The sequence below is a fragment of the Medicago truncatula genome, chromosome 3 (assembly GCF_003473485.1).
Source record: "Medicago truncatula cultivar Jemalong A17 chromosome 3, MtrunA17r5.0-ANR, whole genome shotgun sequence".
Taxonomy (NCBI): Eukaryota; Viridiplantae; Streptophyta; class Magnoliopsida; order Fabales; family Fabaceae; genus Medicago; species Medicago truncatula.
The window spans coordinates 45,030,105-45,057,295 of NC_053044.1; the positions used below are offsets into that span (position 1 = coordinate 45,030,105).

At 32.5% G+C, this 27,191-nt stretch overlaps 3 protein-coding genes across 4 annotated transcripts; 1 reads left to right on the forward strand and 2 right to left on the reverse strand.

Moving 5' to 3' along the window:
* The first annotated feature begins 155 nt into the window (after positions 1-155).
* Positions 156-4,379, forward strand: LOC11441469 (probable pectinesterase/pectinesterase inhibitor 34). The gene is made up of 3 exons (XM_003602190.4): positions 156-1,273; positions 2,039-2,175; positions 3,467-4,379. The coding sequence occupies exons 1-3, from the start codon at positions 309-311 to the stop codon at positions 4,162-4,164; spliced, it is 1,800 nt and encodes a 599-aa protein (XP_003602238.1). The 5' UTR covers positions 156-308; the 3' UTR covers positions 4,165-4,379.
* Positions 4,380-10,553: 6,174 nt separating this feature from the next.
* On the reverse strand, positions 10,554-14,493 carry LOC11423653 (phosphatidylinositol 4-kinase gamma 3). The gene is made up of 3 exons (XM_003602192.4): positions 14,279-14,493; positions 11,960-13,739; positions 10,554-11,240 (listed from the first exon to the last, which is right to left on the reverse strand). The coding sequence occupies exons 2-3, from the start codon at positions 13,319-13,321 to the stop codon at positions 10,863-10,865; spliced, it is 1,740 nt and encodes a 579-aa protein (XP_003602240.2). The 5' UTR covers positions 13,322-13,739; positions 14,279-14,493; the 3' UTR covers positions 10,554-10,862.
* A 5,887-nt stretch (positions 14,494-20,380) lies between these two features.
* On the reverse strand, positions 20,381-26,984 carry LOC11423654 (dipeptidyl aminopeptidase 4). 2 transcript variants are annotated; one of them, XM_024777839.2, is made up of 7 exons: positions 26,843-26,984; positions 26,720-26,756; positions 25,388-25,854; positions 24,362-24,556; positions 23,811-23,840; positions 21,731-22,840; positions 20,381-21,180 (listed from the first exon to the last, which is right to left on the reverse strand). In XM_024777839.2, exons 3-7 carry the CDS (start codon positions 25,811-25,813, stop codon positions 20,629-20,631), a joined length of 2,313 nt encoding a protein of 770 aa, XP_024633607.2. In that variant the 5' UTR covers positions 25,814-25,854; positions 26,720-26,756; positions 26,843-26,984; the 3' UTR covers positions 20,381-20,628. The 2 variants fall into 2 exon arrangements, with proteins under 2 accessions (XP_024633607.2, XP_003602241.2); XM_003602193.4 differs by having other exon boundaries at positions 25,388-25,859.
* Between the last annotated feature and the right edge of the window lie 207 nt (positions 26,985-27,191).

Sequence of the window (27,191 nt, forward strand, 5' to 3'; positions counted from 1 at the left end):
CAGCTCATTCCTCAGTAGACATAGACTTCACACCAACCTCACTAAAAACAACCACATACACATTACACTGTTCTTCACTCTTTCACTATACTAGATTACTAGTACTACTAACTACAGCGTGCAACTGCGTGTAAATATTACAGCAGGAAATCCTCACCCCTAACTAAGCACCGTCATTTATATAAAAAGCTATCATTCATTACACATTACTCATCACAACAAACTTCATAATTAGCAAACTACTACTACTTCTATAAGTCCATTACTTCCTCACTCTTATTTTTTCACTTAACACTTCACACTTCACAATGGAGTACGGAAGGTTAGGACTATCCGACCCTGGTGGCTCGACACCCTCCCAACCTATAATAAACACTACCAAACCTAGATCTTCAAAGAAGAAGATCATTTTCCTCTCACTCCTCGCCGTGTTACTAATCATCGCCTCCACTATCTCTGCCGCAATGCTCACCGGAATCCACTCTCACACTACATCCGAACCAAAAAACCCTACTCTCCGACGTAATCCAACGCAAGCTATCTCTAACACATGCAGCAAAACTCGTTTTCCATCACTCTGCATCAACTACCTCCTCGATTTCCCTGACTCTACTGGTGCATCGGAGAAAGATCTTGTTCACATTTCACTCAACATGACGCTACAGCATCTCTCCAAAGCACTATACACCTCCGCCTCTATCTCCTCCACCGTTGGAATCAACCCCTACATCCGTGCCGCTTACACAGACTGTCTTGAACTACTAGACAATTCCGTCGACGCTCTTGCTAGAGCACTCACCTCCGCCGTACCTTCCTCCTCCTCCAACGGTGCTGTTAAGCCTCTTACATCATCTTCCACTGAAGATGTCCTCACGTGGCTGAGTGCTGCGCTCACTAACCAAGACACGTGCGCTGAGGGTTTTGCCGACACTTCCGGCGATGTTAAGGATCAGATGACTAATAACTTGAAAGACTTGTCGGAGCTTGTGAGTAATTGTTTAGCCATTTTCTCTGCCGGTGGTGGTGATGATTTCTCCGGCGTTCCGATAGGGAACAGGAGAAGGTTAATGACAATGCCAGAACCGGAAGATGATTTTCCGGTATGGTTGAAGAGAAGGGAAAGGAGATTGTTGAGTTTGCCGGTGACGACGATACAAGCTGATGTGATTGTTTCCAAAGACGGTAACGGAACGGTGAAAACTATATCGGAAGCTCTTAAGAAGATACCTGAATATGGTAACCGACGATTCATTATCTATATCAAACAAGGAAGGTAAGTTACATTAATTATAGTACTAAGTCCTTTTCACTGTTTTTCTTCTTCTTTTTCTCACTAAATTTCACTTTTTCAATCTTGTTGATTTTTCATTGGTCGCTATGCATTGCGGTGTGATTGCGTCATTGACCTGTTGACCATTAATAATTAACTGTAATCATGTGATTAGCTTAATAATATTGTAATAATTGTACTCCGTGCCTAGCTCCATCCTCATTTAAAATGATTTTGATATTATAAATGTTTATCTGGATCTATCCTTCCTTGTAAACAAAAGGTTACATTATGTTTTTTAATGGAAAATGGTAACTAGTGTTTCTGGGACATTCTTTAAGATCTCTAAAACGTAATTTTTTTTTTGAAAATTAATGTAATCAATGCATTCGAAATTGAAATTTTTGGCTTTTTTAATGAAATAATTTCTTCTTTTGGAATGCTTAAAGAGTGCCCCAGAGACATTCGTTAATAAAATCATTTTTAATTAATTAATTAGCTTGTGACAGTGTAGTGTTGCTTTTAAAATTGGTAAACACCCTTATTGATCATTTTATCATTCTCGAAAATATTTCAGTCAATCAAATATATGGTATATGTAACCACATTTTTTCAGTTACGTGACCACTATTTAAAAGTTGAAAAATGTGATCACACAGTTAAAATGTACGTGACCACAGTGGAAAAATAGTAATGATAATGCTACAATTATGGAGTAGATAAAAAGTGAACACTTTTTAGTTAATGCAAATTAATCCTACGTTTCAGGTACGAAGAGGACAATTTAAAGGTGGGAAGGAAGAAAACTAATGTTATGATCATAGGAGACGGAAAGGGAAAGACAGTGATCACAGGGGGGAAAAATGTTATGCAAAACTTGACAACATTTCACACTGCTTCCTTTGGTAAATTCCCTTACCATATTCCTTTTCTTTTTCCCTACTGTATTTTTACCCATTTGTTTGCCAAAATATTTTTACAAAATTAATTGGCAACGTTTTTGTATTTATCGAATGTACGTAAATCAAAACAACCTTAAGGGATGTATGCATGATCATTTAAATGAAATATAAAAATGTGTATAGTTAATTTAAAATAAATATATTATTTAAATGTTGGGAAACTAAATACTATATCTTTAAAGTACATAAAAGTTAACTTACTTTTAAATCATATTTAACTCTTATCCAAAATAAAAACATAATTTAACATAGAAAGATTTTGTTTGTTTCTAAAGGTAGCTCATTATTATAAAAATACATTTTGGGCTTTTTATTGTTAAAAAAATTAAGGGAAACAAAAGCATGAAACTAAAATTCAAGACCATGCACGACACGAGGTAGACTCCGTACAAGTTGAACGTGGGCTGCCTATTATACATTGCCTCCTATACGACAGGCAATGTGAGTCTAGGCAAGGGAGTCTTGCTTGATTTTTGGATTGAAAATGAAATTAAGAAAATATAATAGATAAGACAAAAGTTACGTACACTATGAAGTTTCACATCTACTACCAATCCAAATATAATAAAAATACAGGAGAATTACATGGTCAATATAAACTAGATTTACAGTGACAAGACAGACATTGGTGTAAAATAAAATACTTTACACAAACATTGCATCTTCATTAAAGTCATAGATTAAAGTTCATGAGAATTATAATGACACAACCCAACCGGTATTAATCAAACCTGGCACTTAAAGTCAAAAACCTTGCACACATTTTTCCTCCTCTCCTAGTGAATTCTACGTAAGCATTAACACGTTGTTTTAATAATGTAATTTAATTTATTTACAATCAAAGCCTGTCATATGGTTTTCTTTATTTCTACAGTTGCATAATGATATAATGAGAAAATTTGGAAGTCAAATGAGACAAATATATTGTCAAATCAAAGGTGAACCTTTTTATTATATATATCACCACCAATTCAATTGAAAAGATAAAAAAAATAAAAACTAATGGCACCAAATAAAAGTACCCAAAACCAAATTATTGATAGTGTAGTGGGTCATGCATTGCTTGTCGAATTAATAAAACAATAACATGTTCTTGTCCAGCACCGGCAAAATAACAGAATTTTCACAATTCCTAAAGACAAGACCACTTAACGATAATTCTATCTCAACCACTTATTCATATAATAATTCCATAATACTAATCCTTAATCTTATTATATATGCTATGGTGCAGCTGCTAGTGGTCCAGGTTTTATTGCAAAAGACATGACATTTGAGAACTACGCCGGACCAGCAAAGCACCAAGCGGTGGCCCTCCGTGTCTCATCGGACCATGCGGTGGTTTACCGTTGCAACGTCATCGGATACCAAGACACAATGTACGCACATTCAAATCGTCAATTTTACCGTGAATGTGACATTTACGGTACGGTAGACTTCATATTTGGCAATGCTGCAGTTGTTTTTCAAAACTGTAGCCTCTATGCAAGAAAGCCTATGCCCTACCAAAAAAACACCATCACAGCCCAAAACAGAAAAGACCCAAATCAGAACACTGGTATATCCATCCACAACTGTAGGATCCTAGCCACACAAGATCTTGAAGCCTCCAAGGGAAATTTCACAACATATCTTGGCCGTCCATGGAAACTATACTCTAGAACAGTGTACATGTTATCTTACATGGGAGATCATGTACATCCACGTGGATGGTTAGAGTGGAATACAACATTTGCTTTAGACACTTTGTATTATGGTGAATACATGAATTATGGACCTGGTGGAGCTATTGGGCAACGTGTAAAGTGGCCTGGGTATCGGGTTATTACATCCACCGTGGAAGCAAATAGATTCACGGTGGCCCAATTCATATCGGGGTCCACTTGGTTGCCCTCTACTGGGGTGGCATATGTAGCTGGCTTATCCACTTGAAGTCTATTCTGCTGCTGCATGCAAGTATAGATAGATGATACATTTCATTGTTCAAAAGCACTAATTTGATTTGATTTGCCCGTATAATTTTATAGTACATACTTTATTTGGTAATTGTACCAAAAACTACATATATAGTTTTCGTCGGGCACAATGCTTATTTTTTCCAGTGATAATAATGAGAAAATATAAGTTGTAAACGTTGTTTCATATATCTCATCTCATGACCTTTGTTTCTTTCTCTTTTTCTTTTTTCAAAAGCCTTTTTTAGTACAGTGTTATATTGTAACAAAGTCTAAAAGAGTACACTTGCAAATTGAATCTTCATTCCACCGACAGAAATTAAGTTGTTCCAATAGTATGATACCGTGTCTCTTCTTACTGTTTTTGACTGAGAACCACGGGCTTATAACTACTATTACCTCTATGTCCTTTGTTATAAAGAATAACGAAAAATATATTAACATATTTGGTTATAATTTTTTTTTTGGTATATACCACGATCAAATTAAAATTTGTCTAGGATTGTTATCGTTATAGTTGAATTATTTCTATTGTAATGAGATTTAAATAATATTATGAAAAAGATAAAATTTAATTACAATGGTTTAAATTAGGGAGTTTCTACGTACACCCTTAAATTAAGATGTACCAGTACACCTAATTCATAAATCAATAAGTTAATGATTATTTTTATGTAATAAAGAGATATTTATTGACTTTTATATTTTAGAAAATATTATTTCGTAACAAAAAACATCATTTCATTCTTTTTGAGAATCATACAAATTTTTAAAAATTTTATCGAAAAAATAATCAATATTCACTGTATAATGAGTAATAAAAATTAAAAAAAATTGAATTTTGATTTGCAGCCACTTTTGAGAAATAAAATATAATTATTATAATTATAACTGATAGAAAATATATATATATTTTTTAAAATAACTCATTAAACTATTAATTTAATATATAGGTGTATCGGTACACTCAATTTTGTTGAATATACCGTAGAAACTGCCTTTAAATTAAGGATATAATTGAAATAATGAAAAAGGTTGTACAAATCTCATATTTCTTATATATAACACAATTTGTTTATATCTACTAGCGGAAAGACGAACACGTTATATATAGTGGATAGCTGATATAAAACCATTTGTTTATATATATTATCCACTTATAATTTATCATTATTTATCTCAATTTTATCCCTCTAATTTTAATTAAAAAAATAATATGAATTAATTTTTTTATATCATTACATATTTATAAGCTAATTTTACCAAACACAACAAATTCAATCAGCTAATTTTTCTATTACAAGTTATAAACTAAGTTATCAACTTCATTTTGGCTTGTTCAAAATAAAAACTAAATTATCAACTATTCATGATAAGCTATCTTATCAATTATTCATTATTTTTTACCAAACAAAGCTATTTTATATATACATAAACAATTTTTTTTCAATCCATCTAAACAATATGCATTGATGAGAATGACTTTTGCACAAATGTATCCGCAGCGGCGTGGCCAAAAAAAATTGTTTGGGTGGACCATAAACATAAACTATAATATAAACACAAAATTTATGTTATAATAAGCATTAAACACAAGATTGACCATCAAAAAAATTAAATTGTATACATTAAAAATTCAAGATAATTACCTATAACTTGAAATTGTGATAATAAAATGTATTGATATAGAAAAAAAGGGTGGACTGCAAGAAAATTTTAGTTAAAATCAAGATATTTTAATAATTTCACATATTGAAAAAATAAAATAAAAAATGTTGGGTGGGCCATGGCCCACCTTGACCCTATAGGCCCTCTGCCATTGTGTATCTGACCATAAATCAATTTGTGTTAATTCAGTTTTAATTAAATTCAACTTTTTTTTTTTATCAAGTAATCCAATAAATAAAATTTACAAATATGTTGAGAATGTGAAATTCAAACTCCGAATCCAACATATATAATACATAAAATGTTTGTTATGAAGTTAGGTTAAACTCAACTCTATTATACTCGATTCTATTAAACTCAACTCACGCTAAAGCAAGCACACGTTTAAAACTTAAGTGCATCTACCTGGGGGGGACTTTGAAAGCTACTCTTTTTTCTGTATTCCATTTTAGGCATTGAATGAAGAACTTTTACTTGGCTCAGGCATCAGTGCAATTGCCTGGAAACTTCCTTTGGAGAATGCAATGTAATCTCAATCAATTAACGGGGGAACAACTAGATTAGTCTCACATGGGGTGTCCAACAAAATGATAGTCATTATTCCCATCATTCCATGTCTCATCCATGTTTAGGTTCAACCAGCGGAGATAGTTTTTTATGATCATAAGATTTAATCTATGTTAATTAAGCACACAAATAAACACCTTTCTTCAAAATGTTAAAAATCAATTTTTTAAATTGTTAAATGAAATGTTTGTATCTATCAATTTTTAGACACTTTAGATTTAATCTTGTGACCATATAAAAATAGCTTCAACTAACGACCCTTTTGGTTGACCCTACCGACTAAGTTAAGTTCACGAGGACAGTTACATATAATTTTTTGATATAAATATACTTTTTTCTAAATAATTATTGAACATATTTTATTTATTTATTTTCTTTTAGTGTAATAGTTTGAGGAAAACTTCAATTGAATGAAACTATATATATTATTAATAAATTTAATTCTTTTAATTTGTATGAATGAAATTTATAATCAACGCTTAAACAAAGACCGCATGAGAAAGATAATCAATCTAAAATTTCAAAAGAAAACGACAATCGATCTCAATTTTCAAAGAAAATGTGTTTGAATTGACATTGATTTGTATGAGAAGTGATTTTGCTTCTATCATATATAATTTTAAGAACGCAGAGAATTGTTGTTGACACATTTCATAAGGCTGAGAAATACAAATAAAATACGTTTTTGCCTTTTCGACAGTTAACTGTCGATGAATTAAAAAATCGGTTGCAGTTAACTGTCGACAAAAACTTCGGTAGTAAACTGCCGAGGATCTTCTGCTACAAATCTTGCAGAAGCTCTCTCATCCATTATCCATCTCATCTTCCAAAAAAATTTACCAAACCTCTCTCACAAATCTCTCTAAAAAACCCAAGCAAATCCAACCAAATTTATTCAACAAAATCACAAGTAATTATAATGCTATTAACTTACATTTTAGTTGTTATAAATGTTTTTATTTGTTAATTTTTGAATATATTAATTATTTTTTAGTTTTTGAGTAGATTTACATGTTATAATTAATTTTTTGAGATGTTAGTTGATTAATGTCGTTAAAATATTTGCATGATGTTTATGTTATAGTTTAAAATTTTAGGGTTATATTTTAATTTGGTGTTTTATATTTTTTATTTTATTTTAGTAAGAGTATATGATTTATTTTAAGAGTAAATATAAGTTGAATAATTTTGTTATATTTTACGTTATAACAAAAAAAATTATGTTAAACATAAGTTGAATGATTTATGTTATAGTATATGATTAATTTTTTTATTTTAGTAAGAGTATATGATTTATAATTTTAGGGTTATTTTTATGATTTTTAGAGTCTATGTATAATTTGCACATCAAGTGTTTGATGAAATGTTTGAATGAGTTTTTCATTGATTGTTTTTAATTTCTTATTGTGTAGATTTGAAACAATGGCCGGGTGGATCGACGTTCATGCACAAATCAACGGCGGAGAACCTCAGAGGTTGAAGGTTTGGCGTCTTGGTGTAACGTTAAGAGGTCTCAAGGATGAACTGGCTGAATTCAACCAAGGAGGGTGGAATACGTTCGGTATAAACGTCCAACGCTCGACGAGGGGAGAGTATCATTCACTTGGGTGGAATTAACGAACGACGAAAACGTGACGAGCATGTTTTGGGAGCACAGCATGTTCCAGTGGATCAATATGCGAGTGACGTTGCTGAGATCAACTGAAGATATCATCAAAAGTTTGATTCCGCCAGAAGATCATCATTAGGTACGGAATGAATGCACCTTTCAGCTACAACAATTGTCTTCCTTTGAATGTGGTAATTCAAACTTGCCAAACGGCAGGTCTCCAATATTCGACCAACATCTCATTATTCCTGTCAAAATATTAAATTCTTGTTAGGCTGGTTTAAATGAAGGTATTGAAGTGTCAAAGAATGGACCTCATTCTTTTGACATTTGAATACCATCATTTAATCCCAGCCTAACAAGAATTTAATCTTTTGAATGGAACATTGGAAATGCCGATCGAATATTGGAGTCCTGCTGCTTGGCAAGTTTGAATTTACCTCATTCAAAGGTAAGACAATTGTTGTAGTTGGAAGGTACAAACCTCGAACTGCAACAATTGTGTTCCTCTGAATGGGGTAATTCAAACTTGTTAAACGGCAGGAATCCAGCATTCGATGAGCCTCTTGAATGCTGGGATTCAAGTGTCAATGAATGCACCTCATTCTTTTGACACTTGAATACCATCATTCAAGATGTTGATCAGATGTTGGAGTCATGCTGCTTAGCAAGTTTGAATTTTCGCCATTCAGTGGTAAGATAATTGTTGCAGTTGGAAGGTACATTCTGGAATGTAATGTAATGCTATGAATGTGATAACATATATAGTTGAATATGCATAATACATTTTGTTTTGAATGGAACAATAATTATCTTATTTATTCACTTTTCGAATTTATTAATCATTACGCAATTTTAATTAGTTGAATTCACGTTAAATTTAATTAGTTTTTATTCGAATACGCAATTATTCAAAACGCGACTTTAATCAAAATTATTCCAAATGCGATTTTATTCTAAGTACCATAATGTCAAACAAAATGTGCGCGACACGAAAATAAAACATAAAAAAATCCAAAACAATTAGGCATTAAAAGCCATTACATTCATTCTTCCTCGTCACACAAGTCAATCAGGTTGCCCGCTATAGTCACTGGGGCACCTTGTTTTGGTTGAGGACCAAAATAGCATGTCTTCCCGCTCCTCCTCAACCTGGACTGATTGTACACCGGCACCTTCAAACCCTTTTTTTTTCTTTTTTCGAAACCATCACAAACAATTATGTGTCATGTCATAGGCGATTTTTCTTTGTTCTTCTCATCACCCTGAACGTTACCCTGATTCTGATTCTGAGACATATCTACATTAAAAAAAATGGCGATCAAAACCTAATTAAACAACAATGCCATAAAATCGTAAAATCAAAAACTAAACCTAAACCTAAATTACCATCAAAACCTACACCTAAACCTAAACAATTCTATAACGATTCATCAAAACCTAAGCCTAACAATTCAATAAAAGTTCTCTAACAATTCTAACCTAAACTATCCTAACATATCATAAAAGCATAAAATCAATAAAACCTATATATCGAACCTATATAATCGAAATTTAACAAAAAAAAAACAAACAATTCGACCACAAAACAATAATGCAATAGGATTCAAAAAAACTTACTTGTTTTTGTGATTGAAATTGGCTTGGAATGGCAGAAAATCGCACCTAAGAGAATGAAAACCGCAGCAATGGAGTTTTGGAAACTCCTATGTCAGTTCTGTTCTTATAACCAATTTTCGGCAGTTAACTACCGAGGTTTTCCTCGGCAGTTAACTGCAGCCGGTTATTGAATTCCTCAGCAATTAACTGCCGAGGGGGAAAAATCGTATTTTACTTATGTGCCTCAGCCTTATGCAACGTGTCAACAACAATTCTCAACAAAGTATTCCCTCGAATAAGTATTATAAGGGGAAAAAACTTAAATTTTAGTCATTTATAAACAAAATTTAACTACTTTATGTAAAAGACAAGGAAACAAATAAACTAGTAGTGCAGTTACTTTTTTTTCCTTCCTCGAAGAGAGACACACACAAGGTAATGGATTTATGGGTTCTATCATTTATAAAATGTTCAATCTCTAATTTTTTATCTAATGAATTTAACTCACACTTACACGCGACATTTATAAAGTTAAAGATAAGTTAAATTCCCATTTTATAAAGAATGGCATACTCTTTCAATGCTTACAAGTTACAGCACATGGAATCTTGCTTATTTGGATGAATAAAAAAGGAGATGAAAAAAAAGGAAGAAGCCACCTAGTATTTCTGTTGTTACTGATGATATTTAAAACCTTTATATGGAAAATCAAAAATGTCTTAAAAAAAATTATAATCAAAGGTGCAAAAAAACGTTTTGTTCTCACATTTCCACCATTAATGGTGAATATTTTATTTAAAACTTTTATGCAATTCAAGTCCAAGTCTAAAATTTACAAACAAAAAATAATAATTAAATTCCTCTTGTTCCATTCTTTCCAAATCATTCACTGAACTTCAACATATTAACACAGAAAAACAGCATTGACAGAACATGGAGTGGAAAATTTTATTTATATTGGAATACATTTATCATATATATTGCATATTGGCTCAAGAAGCACAGAAATTCCATAAACTTTCCTGGTCAATATACACACATATTTCCATTCCTTGAAGCCAGAGGTGTAGTATAAAAAACACAAAACTCAATATAGCAACACAAGCATCAATTCTTGGTTGTTGGTTGGAAGAAGTTTAACTACAGTCTATTATAGTAGATTGTGGGGTCTGCGTTGAAGATGAAAGGAGCATCCTCACTTTACAACAATATCTCATCACTTTACAATTCAGTCATGGGAATAGCCCTTCTAAATGATTATCCATGATCACTGAAACAAGATCAAGGAATTTAGCTTCACTTGTTCCAGGAAGTGCAGCTTCCTCTGCTTTGTGAATAATCTGCTCAATGACAGACTTTTTCTTCAGTGTTTCTCGACACATGATGCTTCCAATGGTGAAAGGAGTGAGTCCTTTTTCTGCACCTTTCTGAAGAAGCATGGTTGATATACGAAGAATCCGGGCGCATTCCAGCGGAAGTTCCCATCCATGAGACTTCAAAAGCTTAATATCTTCCTCTGCATCCAGAGATTTTATGTACTCAGTGGTGTCTAGGGAGTAAGGCTCTTGAGCTTGTGGCCAGTATAACCAGTCAAAAGTGCAGTCTTCAAACTGCAAAATGGGGGACAAACCAGCCTTTAGAAATTTAAAATATGATCCACTTTAAGAATAGCAACAACAAAGAAAGAAGAGTTGATGATAACTACTGGCAACTTATATATTTGATAGAACAACATGATTCATACTCAATTATGCAGATAGTTGTACATATTATCAGAAAGGACGAAGGAAAAATTCAACCAAAGGTATAGAGAGTGTGCAAAGATGATAGAAATCAAGTGTAGAGTATTCAACAGGTTTTGAAGTATGAATGACTAGTATTGCTGGAAATGATTGCAATATTTTTGCTATGAAGGTATTAGAGAGATTCAACAGGGATCATGAGCAATAATAAAAATTCCTTAAGTAAAAGTAATCAATATCAAAACTATAAGATAGTATGCGGTGTAGTGGAACTAAAGCAGAGACAAAACCCTAAGTTTATCCAGTCTAAAACCAATGCCAATCTGAGAAAAATCATTATCATCTGAATGTGATGACACAAATCTGTTAAGCAAATAAAAATGAGAATTGTGGCAAATATAAAACAGAGAACTGCATCCACAATTTTGCTGCATGTTAACAATTATTCTAGGGGATAAGCATGAGAAGCTGATCTAAGAAAGACACAGCCAAGTTGCACAAAACAACATCAGCTTAAATTATCTTCACGAATAAAAAAAAAAGGGGGGGGGGGGGGGAACCGGTTCATTAAACCTTAGAGGACTTACACTCTTGGGCAGGCAATAACCATGATCAATTGGAATCAGGACAATTGGACCATCTTCTCCATTCTTGGCAACCAAAATGTTCCCAGCGTGTCTATCTGCATTTACCAACCTCATATCCAGCACAGAGATCTTATGTACCTCTTCCACAGGAAATGTTCTAGGGCCCATGTCTTCACAGCTTCCAATGTTCCTCATAAACATCTGAAGTGATCCTATTTTTACATTACTTGAAACATTCTTATAACCTTCAGGATGGTGGAACCCTTCATGCATGCATCTGACCATAACAGTTGGCGGAACTCCAGCAAAACCCTTCTCCTCATTGTTATGATATGAGCGAGGTCCTTTCCTCGGATGATCTAAAATGTAAGCTGCAACTTCTCTCAATGCACCTTGCCCTACTTGTGTGCCTTTCTTTAACCCTTCACCATCCACAGAGATAGGTAATCCTCGGGGATTATTAAATGCCATTGGCTCCTCATCGGTAGGCTTGAAGATTGAAACATATTTTAAGCCAGATGAATCTTGCATGAGATAAGCTCCCCCTGATCCCTCTGAAGATCGAATTGGTTTACGGCCTTTCTCTAACCCCTCTAATGTAACCTTAATTAGTTCATGGACCACTGGTGGAATTTTGATATTGGAATTATTAAAAATTGGTTCCAAAAGAAATTCTCTAGTCAATTGGTTCCTCTTCAGGACCTTATTTGTTATAGACACTGGCCCTAACTGGTCCACAGCTGAATTTGGCACTGTATCGTGTGCAAACAATGCCTCAATTGATAACTCCAAATCCTTCTCAACTGGTTTAGTTCTTACCTTGGAATCTGATATCCTGACCAACAAATGAATCACAGCGTCGTTGTCCTTGCAGATGTCCTCAATAAGTCTCTGATCTTCAAGTGCCTCACCCTCCCATACTAATTCTTGATCTGCAAGATTGAAGACCCCTCGCCCTTTCTTTGCAATCTGCTGCTTCACATAACCCACATTCCTAGTCTTCTCAACATAAAACCCAAACTCCTTTCCACTTAAAGTCCTAACAGTAATAGCTTTAAGATCAGAAAGCCGTAGTACTAAGTGCAACACATTTCCATCAGCAACACCATAATCACCGACACAAGATTTGTTATGAGCCAATTCCTTCCCTTCGAAAACCAGTTTCAGTTTCTTTACAAAAAATCCTTCTAAGGTTTGAATTCTCAGCTTCACCGAAGCAATGGAATCCGTCTCCAAAATATGCATGGGAATCACAGATCCACCAACAGTTAGGTAAATCAAAATTGACTCCCTCATATGAGGACTAAAACTACTGGTAAATTCGCCATTTTCATGCATTGGATGAAGTACCAAACAAGCCATTCTCAATTTACAGGTTCAAAATCTTGCTGGCTCAAAAATAAACAAGCTATGAACCTTTCCATTAATACTAAAATCAAAACATCTTAACTAATTTCCCCCATTTCTATCATCACTTTGATCGGCTTTCACTCTTATTGCAAAAGTAGCCCATGCCTTAACGTAAGCAGTAGAGTAAACAGAGAACAATAAGCCTAAAATATGCGCTGTACTAGTAGTTTCTTTCCAAAAATCAGGGTTCAGAACCAACCCAAGACTTCTGGAAAATGAAACTCGTAGAGAAACTAAAATCCTCCGATCAAATCAAATGGCTCCTTGAATTGATATTGACAATACGATATATGTTTACATCGCTACAGCTTCGATGCTATGTCAAAATTTAGAGAACAATATATTTCTTGCAAACAGGAGTCCGGTTATCCTACAAAACAAGCAAGGAAACTTTCAGATGGAGAAGATGAAATTCAAAGACAGAATTTGAAATTCTAATTTTGAAATGGATTAAATTTGTAATTTTGCATACACCTAAAGTGTAAAACTTTTTTTTTACACATGCATCCAATCAAATCACTTCATGTTGTTGCCACTTTTTTAGGTTAGTTCCTCTACAAATATATATTTGTCATGATTTGATCGAATGCATGTGTAAAAAAGTTCTACACAGTCACTACATAAAAATTAACCTCTGTTGAAATATAATATTAAATTCAGGAATTTCATCGGTAACTTTATAAAAATAAAATAAAATAAAAAATTCATCAGTAAATGTCGCGTTTAATTTCACATGGATTAGGAAACATTGAATCAGATTAAGTTAATTTCATATCCAGGTAAACAGAGAAATTGCATGTTAATCGAAGCACAGAAAAAGAAACATGAATATAATAATTTATGAGAAGAAATCGAAATAATGATTTTGGAATTAAAGCAAAAGAGAATCCGTAAAACGAATCTTCTTACAGAGAAGCGAAGAAGAAAGTCAGGTAGGAAGACGGTGAAAGGAGAAAGTGTAGAAATGAAGCGCCATATTTATGTGAATCGGAAAGTTTTTCAGATTTGACTCAGTGAGTTAGGATCGTGTAATAATACATGAAAAATGAAAAGAGAGTGAAAATCACGGTTTTGATTTTGAATGATATGGTGGTGGTAGTGTATAGTGAGAGGTTCTATTGCTATTTATAGTACATTGATTTCATGGCTTGTCTCCCAAGTTCAAAACATTTTTCATGATGACATGGCATTTATTAACCTTCTCACCAAGTTAAGTTATTTCAAATGGTGCAGTTTAACCTGGGAAAGGAAACTTCTTTCCCACTATGGGAAAGTCTTTCTCTCAGGACAGCTGTCAGTTATAATTGACTATGCCAAAAAAAAAAAAACACCCAGTTTTGTTTTTTAAAGTTGTTTGTAACATTCCTGCTTCACCTCCCCATTTGCTCACAATAGAACAACGTAATCCTCACCTGCATTTAGTACTGAAGCATTAAAATATCGATTCTTCTTCTTCTCAAACATTCCAGAACACTGCAGAGCATAACAAAACCCAGCAAAAAAAGCTTAAAAAATATCCAAAGTCTATATACTATTCTAAGATTGTAAAGATTCATTTTAAACATCAATTCTTCTTCTTTTGTTCTGTTACTTGATGATTTCGATTGTGGTAGTTTTAAGGATGCTATGGCGGTGGAATAGAGAAATTGCAAATCCTGTATGGAATACCCACCTACCCCTTTCTAAAAAAAAAATGAAATTGAAAAAGAGATGATAAAATCAATTGAAGGAACTACAAGGTAAATAAATAAATTAGGCTTAAATAAAATTTAAGTTGGATGTTAATGGAGTTGGGTGAAGAAGTGGAGTGTTAGCGTTGGTGATAAATGGTAATAATTTTGAGGAAGATGGTTCTGGAACTTCGGGTCATTAACTTAACCCCTCTTAGGATTATTATTATTTTTAATTAATAAATTTTATAAAAAAACACGTAACTAGTGCATTATCAATAATAATGGTATACTACCATTGTATAACTATACCCATTGAATATTTCATTTTTTTACTTAGTAATGCCCCAACACTAAATTTCTTAAAAAAAAATGCAAAACATTGAATAATAAGTTTAAGACTAATAAATGTGGGGTGTTACTCATTATATTTTTGATGTTATAGTGTTAACTGTTAACTTCATCATAAAATTTTCCAATTTAATTTATAATCATGTTATTTCAAATATTTTTTAAAATTTCACAAACACTACAATTTAATTTAATGTAAACAACGTTATTTATGTCACATAATTTTATGTTACGTATAAAATAATCCAGGCCTATTAATTTTATGTCAAACATTATTTTTCATTTTAATATTATTTTGAAAACTAATTAATTTCTTATGTAATTAATTTTAATATGGCAACGCAGCAATAATTTTAATCTGATAGCTACATTTATCAACTTAATTAGTAGGGCCATTCGAAAATTTAAGTTACAGCAACAAAGGCTCGAATAAATTGCCAGCCAATTACATGTTACAAAGAAATAAACAATAATATTGTTGTTTAATCAGAAGGTGGGGACCACTGCTGCGGGTCCATAATGCCATGCAACAATTGACAGCAGTTAACAGGTCATAGATCCTAGCCATTCAATTAAAAAAGTAATAAATCTATGGCCGTGGTTCAACTTTCCCATGAAGAAAAAGAACTCCTCTTTTCCATACTAAACCCCACCATTTCGAATTCCATTACTTTATGACTAACGTTTGCCTTTTGAGTTTTGAACTTGATTCTATAAAATTTCTAGAATGTCATTCCAATTCAAAAAATATTTACAAGCTCATATTTGGCAAAGCCAATTTTTTTAATTTTTTATAAGCTCATTTGGTTAAAATAAATATCTACTAGTATTTGGTAACAATTTTTTTCATCTGAATTGTGACATTTTTTTTACTAATTTATAGTGTTTTTTAATCATATGTTTTGAGTGACGTTTAAATTTATAAATGATGTTTTCTCTCAAATTTAGCAATGTTCCATCATTTTTTTTTTTTGGTTACAATGTTCCATCAATTTAAAAGTAAATGAAAAATTATATCATTTAATATTTATTCTAGAGTGAGTACTCTAATATACTCCTTTAATCTTAAATATAAATAGCATTTAACTTTTTATATTACAGATGTGTTTGGTCTATATTACAAACTAAATACATGAGTTATTTAATAAATCTAAAAAAAATATGTTTTGTTTACAATTGAGAACGGATGAAATACTCTTCTTATCGTTACATATACCGTTTTACATTTTTATGAAAACTATGGTTCAAACGGACATTGAGGTGCAAACTATCCACTTTTCTCAAGTAAAAATTAGAATAAATTACACTCCTCTCCCCTCAAAGATGCTTGAATTACACTACCCTCTCCCCTCTTATGTTAAAATATACACTCCTCCCCTCTTATTCAAAACATATTAGAAAACTTTTCACTCCTCTCCTTAAGAGAAGCTTGAATTACATTCATCTCCCCTCTTATGTTAAAATCTACACTTTACTCACTCAATATATTTTTTTTTCTAAAAATTTAGAAAAAATAATAATCTAACACAATTCAAAGAAAAATAGTATTACATGTTCATTTTAATATAATCAGAATTTGAATACATATTTTTCGCTATTTTTTATTAACAATTTCATTAACATGTAGTTTTAAACCCTATTATAAAATATGAAACAACCCAAAATAAAATTAAAATATGTGAAAAATTAGTGAAGTCAATTAAGTAATGCTTATTTAAATGTGAATTTTATACTTCAAAATATAAAATTAATAACAAAATATTTAAATTTGCTGATAATTGACATTTAAATTATGAAAAAGTGAATTATGTTTTTTAAATCGTGATTCAAAATTAATATATATTATAAAAATAATTATTTATGTTAAAATAGATTAAAGTGTAGTGTATATTTAATTATTAAGGGACGGGGTTGAAATTTAAATATCTCATAAAGGAGGGGAGTATCAATTTCTTTTCAAGGGAGGGGAGTGTATATTTTAACATAAGAGGGGAGAGGAGTGTAATTCAAGTATCTTTGAGAGGAGGGGAGGAGAGTGTAATTTACTCTAAAAACTATCTCGGGTCTCACGAAAAATAAACTTGAAATTTGGATATGGTTCTATCATGTTTTTACGAAATATTTTATAGTATCGTTATTTCTATCTTAATTACAATTTTTAAAATTCAAAATTAAATCATGCTTAGTTTATATTTGATTTGTATTTGGTTGTACGGTGAAAATTAAATTAAATTGAATCAATCTTATAATTTTTATTTGGATGTATTAACGTGAAAGTGATTTTTATTAATATTGAATATTTTTGACTGAAATTGATTTTGTGTGTGTATTCTACCAAACTAATATTAATATATTTTTTTAGGAAAATTAATATATATATATATATATATATATATATATGTCTATATATATATATATTTTTATTTTTTTTGACAAGATATTTAAACATTGTAAAAAGTTAGAAATGATTCCACTTAATGTCTTCAACGTCAGTGAATTAAGGGACTTTGAAGAAGTTTTTAGTAGGAGATTTCATCTTCCATCCTGAATACTAACAATCATAAACTTACTAACATTTGCGATTTGCCAGTAAGAAATATATTATATTCACATTTGATTGAATATGACATATGAAATGTGTTATACTAATCAATAATAATCTCTAGTATCGCCCAAGGTGTGAAGATTGCGAAGAAATTGTGTAAGAATATCAGAACTTAAAGTTATATGCTTAATAATATCTAATAAATTATGAATCATAGATTGAAATATCAACTGGTGGTATATTTATCACAATTAAGATTTACTTTAAAAAAAATCGTTAAAAAAAATATGACTTACTTTATATAAAGTGAAATGTACCCTACAAGAGCTATAAACATTTTGACTAAAAAAAGATATGAACTTTTTTAACATGATTGTTTCTATTTAGTACGCAATTTTATAACTTTAGATTAATACGTGCATTGTTCATGTTAAGCATGACAAGAGTTCCTATTAAAAAGCCAAGGTGCTCCGAGCTTATAAAGCAATACGCAACAAACAGAATGCTTGTTTCCCAAAAAGATTAGGTAGTAAAGCTATACGCAACATTCAGAATGCTTGTCTACAAATATGTCTCATAGTCATGGGAAACCTCAATCAACAGTGAAGGTGAAATGCATATGATCTTGGATCACCACTTGGCTTTGGATCCCTAATATATCTGTAATCCTTCGATGTAGTATAAGATTCATGTCATGTTATTCCTCTCAAAAAAAATAAAAATTCATGTTATTAAAACTTGTCTCTTGTTACCAAATCAAACTAAATTTGGAATAAGTTTGTCAACATCAATGTATCTAATAAGTTACCGACAAAAGGAAATTTTGATCATAAAAAAATTGTTTTTTAGCCAATATTTATTATAAACGCATATAAGGAAATGTTTAATACTTTCTAAAGATGAACTTATGCAAGTGGAGCACTTAATCTTACTTATAGTATCTTAAAGGGGATGAGGGTAGGAAAAGATAAAGAAAAGATCTAGTTTTTCTAATCACACCGTGTTTAATTTTGGTTACATCTTAAAATGATAAAATTACTCTTTCATAAAATTTATTTTAAAAAGCCTCTTCCTTTTTCTCGGTTACACCCCAAAACCCCTCTTCAGTTTAAGTAGGTCATATGTAAACTGAGTTTAAGTGTACATACTTAAACTTAGTTTAAGTAGGTCATGTAAACTTAGTTTAAGTATGTCATGTAAACTGAGTTTAAGTGTACTTACTTAAACTTAGTTTAAATATGTCATGTAAACTCAGTTTAAGTAAATCATGTAAACTTAGTTTAAATGTACATCTAAAAGTTCAACCTTGTTCAATGATTCTGCGTAATCTCAGTTTAAGTATGTACATGTAAACTTAGTTTAAGTAGGTTATGTAAACTAAGTTTAAGTAAGTTACGTAAACTAAGTTTACATGAACCTACTTAAACTGAATTTAAGTTAACCTCAACAATGTAAAATTGAAACTGTCGTATAGTGCAGTTGAACAAGAAGAAGAAAATTGAAACTAGCATTATTGAAAAAGAAGAAGAAATTCGCAGTCGAGTATGGATGAAAGATGTTTTGATTCACTCTTTAATCTTCCATAGAGATTGATTGAACATCAGGATTGTTTGATCGTTTGTGGGTGAAAGAGATTGGAATTTTAGAGTGACAATGAATGAAATAAAGATTTAAAAAAAATTTATATAAAAGGGCAATTTTGGTATTATCAAAAACTTTTAAGAAAATTTGGATGTAACCATAAATATATGGGATGTGAATAGAAAAACTCAAAGATATTTGGGATTGTTAATTTGTCATTATCTTAGGATAATTTTATACACCGTATAATATGGGTGTGTACAACTGCACGCTCTAAATTTTGGAAGTTACATATACAAATAAAATTTCCCATTTTGCAAAGGTTCGTTACTTCGTTCATATTAGTTTTTTTTTTTTTTGAAAGAATATTAGTTATTTTTTGAAAAGGTGATATATTCAATATCTTATTCCTCCTTGAAACAAGTCATTTCTCCTCTTTCATACAAGAGAATCATGTAAAGACTTGAAGTACTGAAATCCAAGCTAAATGCGAAAATATGGGTGTGATCACTTGTACAAAGAGTTTATAAGAGTGCTTTTGTCGTGACCAGGTTTTTATGTGTGAATTCATATACAGTAACTTTAATGTAATTTTAATTGTGTTTTATGAGAAAGAAAGATGAAAAAGAAATAATGGAAAAAACGAGAGAAAATAATATGAGAGAGATACATAAAGTCATTGCGACTCTCCTGCCTTAAAATCATAAGAAACATTGATATTTAAAAGTATTTGAATCCCAATCCTAGATATACTACCTTCGATTAATAGGGGCTCTTGACCAATCTTTAAAGGAAGAGAAGCCAGCAATAAAAGTTTTAGTAACACACTTTTCCACGAGCTAAAAGCAATGGGAGAGGAAGCATTAAGGCTAAAACAATTCCATGTGAAGACTGGTAAATTTTCAAGGCTTATTGTGATGTGATAATCGGAAGTTTTTTTATTTTTCCTGTATAATGAAATGAAAAGCCCCAAATAGCCAGTTGTCTTGAGTAAAGTAGCTAACCAGTTATGAGACAATTAGAAATAATTGTACATGTTGTGTAAATGAACTTAAACTACACTGGCCATTCGATTGAACAGAGAAAAGAAAGATGCATGAAAATTTATGATGTCACAGATTCCTGTCAATGAATTCCCACATCCTCTCTTCCATATAAACTCGATCACTATATCGCCGAGGCATGTGGCGCTCATCCGGGAAAATTATCAGCTCATACGTTTTTCCAGCCGCTACAAGTGCATTGATAAGCCTTGCAGTGTGCCGAAAATGTACATTCTCATCAATCATTCCATGCACAATCAACAACCTTCCCCTCATCTTGTGCACATGGTTCATGACAGAAGCTCTTGCATACCCTGATTTATATTCAGATGGCAATCCCATGTATTTCTCTGTGTAGAATGTGTCGTATCCATCCCACGATGTGACGGGTGCACCAGCTACAGCACACTTGAAGAAATCTGGATATCTTGAAAGGGTCATAGCAGACAGATACCCGCCATAGCTCCAACCGTACAACCCAATGTGGCCAAATTCTGCAAGCCCATTTTTTACAAGCCACTCTGCTCCAGTAAATTGATCATCAGCATCAATTTGTCCAAGTTTCTGCTTTAAATAGCCTTCAAACTTCAACCCCCGTCTAGAAGTTCCTCTGTTGTCTAACTGTCAACAAGTAAAGTAATAATTAACATGGAATGATAACTGACAATGTACTAGAAAACTGATAATGAAGAGGTGCGCTAGGTTTTGTGTGTGCTGCATGACATTATCACTGTTTGATTTGCGGGAATGATTTTAAATGAATTGATTCAATAAAATAGGTTCTTGCTAAAAATGAGTTGAATTTAAAGTGATTTATGTTTGGATACATTCATGTAAAAGTTAATTGGACAAAAAATTATAGGCAGGGGTACACATATTCAAACAAATTTTGTCACTGTTAGGCCTGAACATTTTCCATGTATAAATATGGATTCTGCCCATCTTAATCATATTTACACCAATCTCTCCGTCTTTGAGCAAGTACTTTAGTGTCCCACTTAACCACATCTAAGAAAACCAAGGTTTAAAGGTTGCACAAATTCAATGTATCGTACCCATGCCAACACATGTATGTGTTTTATCATGTGAATGAACAAGAAGCAAGATGCATAAAAAATTAAAAGAAAGACAGAGGGAGGGATCATAATCAAGTAAAATTCAGGGAACTGACCTTCCAAACTAAGATGCCTTTATTTCTCAAGTATTGCGCTCTCAGGTCTACTGTATTAAGCCAAGAGTTAGAAACAAGCTGTACACTTGGACCACCATAAACATTAATCATGGTTTTGTAAGGTGGAGGTCCAAATCTTGAAGGGTCAGGCTTGTAAAGAGCTCCATACAAGGTAGTACCATCGTCGGACTGTATTTCAACAATCTCTGGAGGCTCAAGCTGAAGCTTTTTGGATTTTGGAATTGGTATTTGCTGCTCATACAAAGGCATGATTATGGTTCCATCCTCTAACGAGCATAGTAATACCCTAGGTGGACAACTAAGGGAGTCGTGTATATCAACAAATGTTCGCATGTGATGATCAAGGACTACAATGTGCTTTCCCTTGCTATGTGTTAGTCTGGTAGGGGCTTGAAGTGGTTGAGTTCCATCTACGAAAAGTTTAGCACAGTATAAGTTGGATTCAAGAGGACTATCTAAGGTCCCGGTGAAATATACTAGACCTGTTGCCTCATTCACACCGGCGATTTGCTCAACCATCCATTCACCTTCAGTGATGGGTCCTAAACAAATCCCATTCGCATCATGAAGATAGAGATGTCTAAATCCTGATTTCTCACTAGCCCAGATAAATCCACCTGAAAACTTGGTAACTCCTTTATCAAAAGGTGTGAAACAGTCATGTATGTTGATCCAAGTTTTGTTCTCTTCTACCAATATATCTCTTCTTTGTCCTGTTCTAATATCAAACTTAACGATCTTTATTTTAGTCTGGTGCCTATTTATGATCTGAGCAGTGAGAATGTTTCCATGCATCCAATTAACTCTTGCCAAATATTCATCCTCGTTGTCTAGTTCTTTCACGCCCCCACAGACAAGATCCATCCAAGTGGTGGAGCCTCCAGCTACCGAAACAACCCCTAGGCGTATTTTAGCATTTGAAGCTCCTGCAAAAGGATAAGGATGGTCTTCCTGTGCATCTGTGCCGACTGAGCTTCTACCTTGGTGCATAATTCTGAAAAGCGGTATTTCAGAATAATCAACTTCAGTAAAAGCAATATATTTACTGTCCAGTGACCACCAGTAGCCAGTTTTCCTATCCATCTCCTCCTGAAATCAGAAAATTAAATGTTAAAGATACAAACCATTCACAGGGCTGCAAGAAAATGCAAGATTATTAAAATAGGAAAGTAATGAGGATCTTAAGATGCTACCAAAATGGATATATATAGGAAATTAACTCAATCATTCTTTAACCAATAAAAAAAACCCTATCATTCTTTAATGCAATTCTTGTGAGTGCATCTGCATGCTTTGCCTCTGTAAATGAGTGTCAAAACTTAAAATTACATGATATCAATATCCTTTAAATAGAGGATAAATATTTTTGCACTCAGCCTAATCTGAATAAATGAATACAAAACCTGGGGGTACGGTGTTCCTAACATCAGATTCATAGTTATAGAAGAATTAGAAAGAGTATCGTTAGAAAGAAATTGATAGAAAACAATGTGGATGGCACCCAGTACAAATCAATCATAAACAAATCGATAAAACAAATTATTAGAAAGAAAGAAAAAAGACCCTTTCAGAATCAGGATATGCCATCACTGAGAGGGGGAGATAGAAAATGAGAGAAACGAATGGTGGAGGCTGTCACACCCTAGCAACGTGACGGTGCTGAGACCATCACAAGACAAAAACTGTTATATTTCAGATCACAAGAGATCAAATGATCTCATGTTCTCTACGAACTAACACAATCTCTCTCCGATCTTACCAGAATCCAATTTTGTATGGGATCCAACTCGGACAGAGGAGGAAAGATCGCAAAATCATGTGATCTTATGTTTTAGCTCGTGATCTTGAAAACACTCCTTGGTACTACAAAACCTAGGTAAAATATTCACAAAACCAGCAATCATAGAGTAGATAATATCATCATTATAGAATGAAATATTATGCAACTTGCCCAATCAAAAGTAAAAGGAAGGACTACTTTATACACACATGTGAGACAATGCACCCAACATAGGTTAAAATATACGTAGAGAAGATATAATTTTGAAAGAAGTATCACCTGTGCTATATATTCGGCAAGCCCGTGAGTCTGCAATACACAAATACAATGTCAAATTTCCAGAAACGAGACTATCTAAAAGTAAAACATAGAAAAACTGTCATTGGATCCATGCATAATTGATTATTTAAAGCTCCAGATGAATTAACACAGTCGAGCTTTGTTTCAGAAATAAGAAAGAAAAAAAACCATAGAATTCTACTAAAGATTGACCCTAGAATTTAATCAACAAGAATGGAAGAACCAAACTTAATGAAATTTAGCAGGACGATGCTTAACCAAAAACTTATGAAACTTTTGATGGAGTTAAGATAGGAATGTGCACAGTGCAGCTGATATAAAGTATGTATACGTCGGGATATTTCAAGATTCATCATAATACATCAAACAGACCATCTAACTTTTTGATTGTAGTTAAAAAAAATACACTTTAGCTACAAAGGCTACATTTGGTTGTCAGGGGCTATATAAAATTCATTATTATTTTTCATATAACACAGATGCATTTAGTAACTCAAATATATTAACAACTAACCAAATACTGGACTTACAAAGCCATTTTCCTTCGCACCATGGGTCAACTGCTTTGATTCATCAGATAAGAGATTCATAACATGCAACTCACAGTCTCTTACATAAGCAAGCATAGATCCATCTGGAGACAGATGAGGATCAATAATGGGCGAAGCTGGTATACTAGGAAGCTTGAGCTCTGTTTTCGAATGGGAAATATCATGGACATAAATCTGTTTGTGGGACAGAACAATAACCATAACAAACTTGAGTATAAGATTTAATAATGAATGCAAAATACAAAAAGGCAAGCATTATGCACAACTACACAAAACACAACAAAATATATACGGTTCAGTATACATTGCTATAAATAAGACTCTTACAGTAGTATCACAGTTGCACAAGCCTGGTCACTACCAGTGGCACTGATGGGATAAAAACTACTGTAGCTACCATGGCATTTATAAATCAGGTTGGGCTTAGCCCTCTTTCATTCCAAAAATAAATAAATAAATCAGGCACAAGAAGCTCAATGTTTAGAAAGAAATTGCTAGCAAATTATACATATTTCACAAAAAGGAAATCAATTGCCAGCTGGTGTAGCAGTAAGTGGTTAGTCCCTCCTCTTTTTAATGAGGTGCACAGTTCGATCTGTGCCAAATTCATTTTTTTCTAAAGAAAATACAATAAAATTCAGAAAGGAAACAGCGAGAATTGAACCATCGTTAACACTTGGTATGTACTAGGAAACATAATTTATATAAACGAAATTAACATGCTACAATATGAGTATAAATATCTATATCTATTGAAAAGGGATAAAAAATCGGGGAGGTCATGGTGAGATTAATGGAGTAATACGTAGATATGTGTCTGCATATGCTTCGATAGTTTTCCTAACAACTTTAATTACAACTGTGCAACTTATTTTCTTTAGAAGCTATTATCACTTCTTCTGTTCCGAATAAAAACAGAAGAGAGTATTTTAATTAATTCATAAGAAACAAAAAAAAACTAAAAGACAATGCTATAACTATTTTGCACGATAGAAAGGAACTAACCCCAGCAGGTAACGGCACCAGGACTGCTTTCCTTTTTGAGTTCGTCTTCACCCACTCATACCGCGTCACTCCTAAACCGCGTTCCCTCAACCTCTCCCTCCTCAACTTTTCTTCCGGAGAAATATTACTCTCATCAAGTCCGCCATCAGGCGGGCTAAATAACAATTCTTGTTTATTGGTCTTCAGATCAAAAGTGAAAATCTTTCTGTTTAATGTATTATCAGGACTAAACAAATAAGAAATCAAACTATCATCTGGACTAAAACTTATTGAAGTTGGTGATACATATCCCGGTAATGGATATTGTGCAATCTCTTCAACCGGGAAAAGAATGCCGTCATCAAGATTTTGCACATCATTGAAGTCTGTCACAGGCATTTTGAAAGGAAGTGGTTTTTGACGCTTCGGATTCCTCTTCTCATTCATCAACTAACCGATCGCATTACACAAACACCTTCGGTATAAAACTGAACTGCAATAATAGAGCACAAAATGAGAGTGATCCCAAGACAAAGCCTACCATGTTAATAACACTCATAATAAGATTCAATTACAATGAATTTAATCAAAGAAATTACATGACTTTTCAATGATTAACTATGATTTATGAATATGAATAATTCATCTACCATTGAACCTGACTTAAATGTGTTTGTAACAGGCAAATTATAGGATTTTTACTTAAAAATTCATTGGAAACCTAAGATACTTGGTGTATGTTTGGCTTTGGGGTGATAAGAATTGATTTTGAGTGAATTGAGTTGAATGTAAAGTGATTTCTGTTTGGATACATTCATGGAAAAGTGAGTCAAACTATAAACTTGTGTGTAAAAATCAATTCTTTAATCAAAAGCTACAAGTAGAATAAACTCTAGAGGCAAAATTAATTCTTTCGAAAGCAACCAAACATGTCAGAATCAATTTTGCGGCTCTAGAAGTGGAACCAAACGTACACATGAATAACAAAAATGGATGGCCAAAAAGTTCCCTTTGATATTGACAGACACATATCAATTGGAACTGGTTTAAATTCTGTACATTAAATCAATACATCATAACTATTTTTAAAAATAAAAAATTAAAAAAAAAACTTTTTGGGTTAATTTGGTTTCTAGTTCATGTCAAAAAAGTACCCCCAAAACCCATTTCAAAGTCTCTTCATAAAAAAAAAAAAAAATAAATAAAAAAATAAAAGTTGAATTAACCACTGCAACCGGATCCAAGCGTAAACAGTTTATGGAACTGTATACTACACACAAAAAATTGATATTTTGAATTGAATAACGATATTTAAAGATAACCAAGTTTGATTTATGATAATTGAAATCTAACCTGAGTTCGTGGTGGAAGATGGAAATGAATTAATAATCTGCGATGAAAATGAATAGAAGAAATGGTTAGTTGAAAAACATAAGATAGTTTGATGAAAATAAAAAGAATAAGAAGATTACAGACGTGTTGAATTGAATTGGATTGGATTGTCTTCAAATGAAATCAACGAATTATTTATTCTGGTTCAGTTGGTGGAGTTCATATGTAGAACCAAATTTCCCTTATTTATTTGTCAATTTATTAGTTTTATTTTTTTCTTTTTATTATGCGGTAAATACAATGTTGGCCCCATCTTTTGAGGCATTCGGGGTAACAATTTGATAACGATCAATGAAAACAATAATAATAATAATTCATCTCCATTGAAGATTATTATATGGGGGAAAATGAGAATATACTTCATAGTAAACTAGTTTTACACCGATTTTTCTAAGCAAGCAAACTCATGAATTATCTGATAAGTATAGTTCGG

Coding starts and splice junctions, on each gene's coding strand:
- LOC11441469 (XM_003602190.4), top strand. CDS start 309: ATGGAGTACGGAAGGTTAGGACTATCCGACCCTGGTGGCTCGACACCC. Junction 1,274..2,038: donor ATCTATATCAAACAAGGAAG/GTAAGTTACATT, acceptor CCTACGTTTCAG/GTACGAAGAGGACAATTTAA. Junction 2,176..3,466: donor ATTTCACACTGCTTCCTTTG/GTAAATTCCCTT, acceptor GCTATGGTGCAG/CTGCTAGTGGTCCAGGTTTT.
- LOC11423653 (XM_003602192.4), bottom strand. CDS start 13,321: ATGGCTTGTTTGGTACTTCATCCAATGCATGAAAATGGCGAATTTACC. Junction 11,241..11,959: donor GTTATTGCCTGCCCAAGAGT/GTAAGTCCTCTA, acceptor CCCATTTTGCAG/TTTGAAGACTGCACTTTTGA.
- LOC11423654 (XM_024777839.2), bottom strand. CDS start 25,813: ATGAATGAGAAGAGGAATCCGAAGCGTCAAAAACCACTTCCTTTCAAA. Junction 24,557..25,387: donor TGGTGCCGTTACCTGCTGGG/GTTAGTTCCTTT, acceptor TCCCACAAACAG/ATTTATGTCCATGATATTTC. Junction 22,841..23,810: donor TTGCCGAATATATAGCACAG/GTGATACTTCTT, acceptor TTCTGATTTCAG/GAGGAGATGGATAGGAAAAC.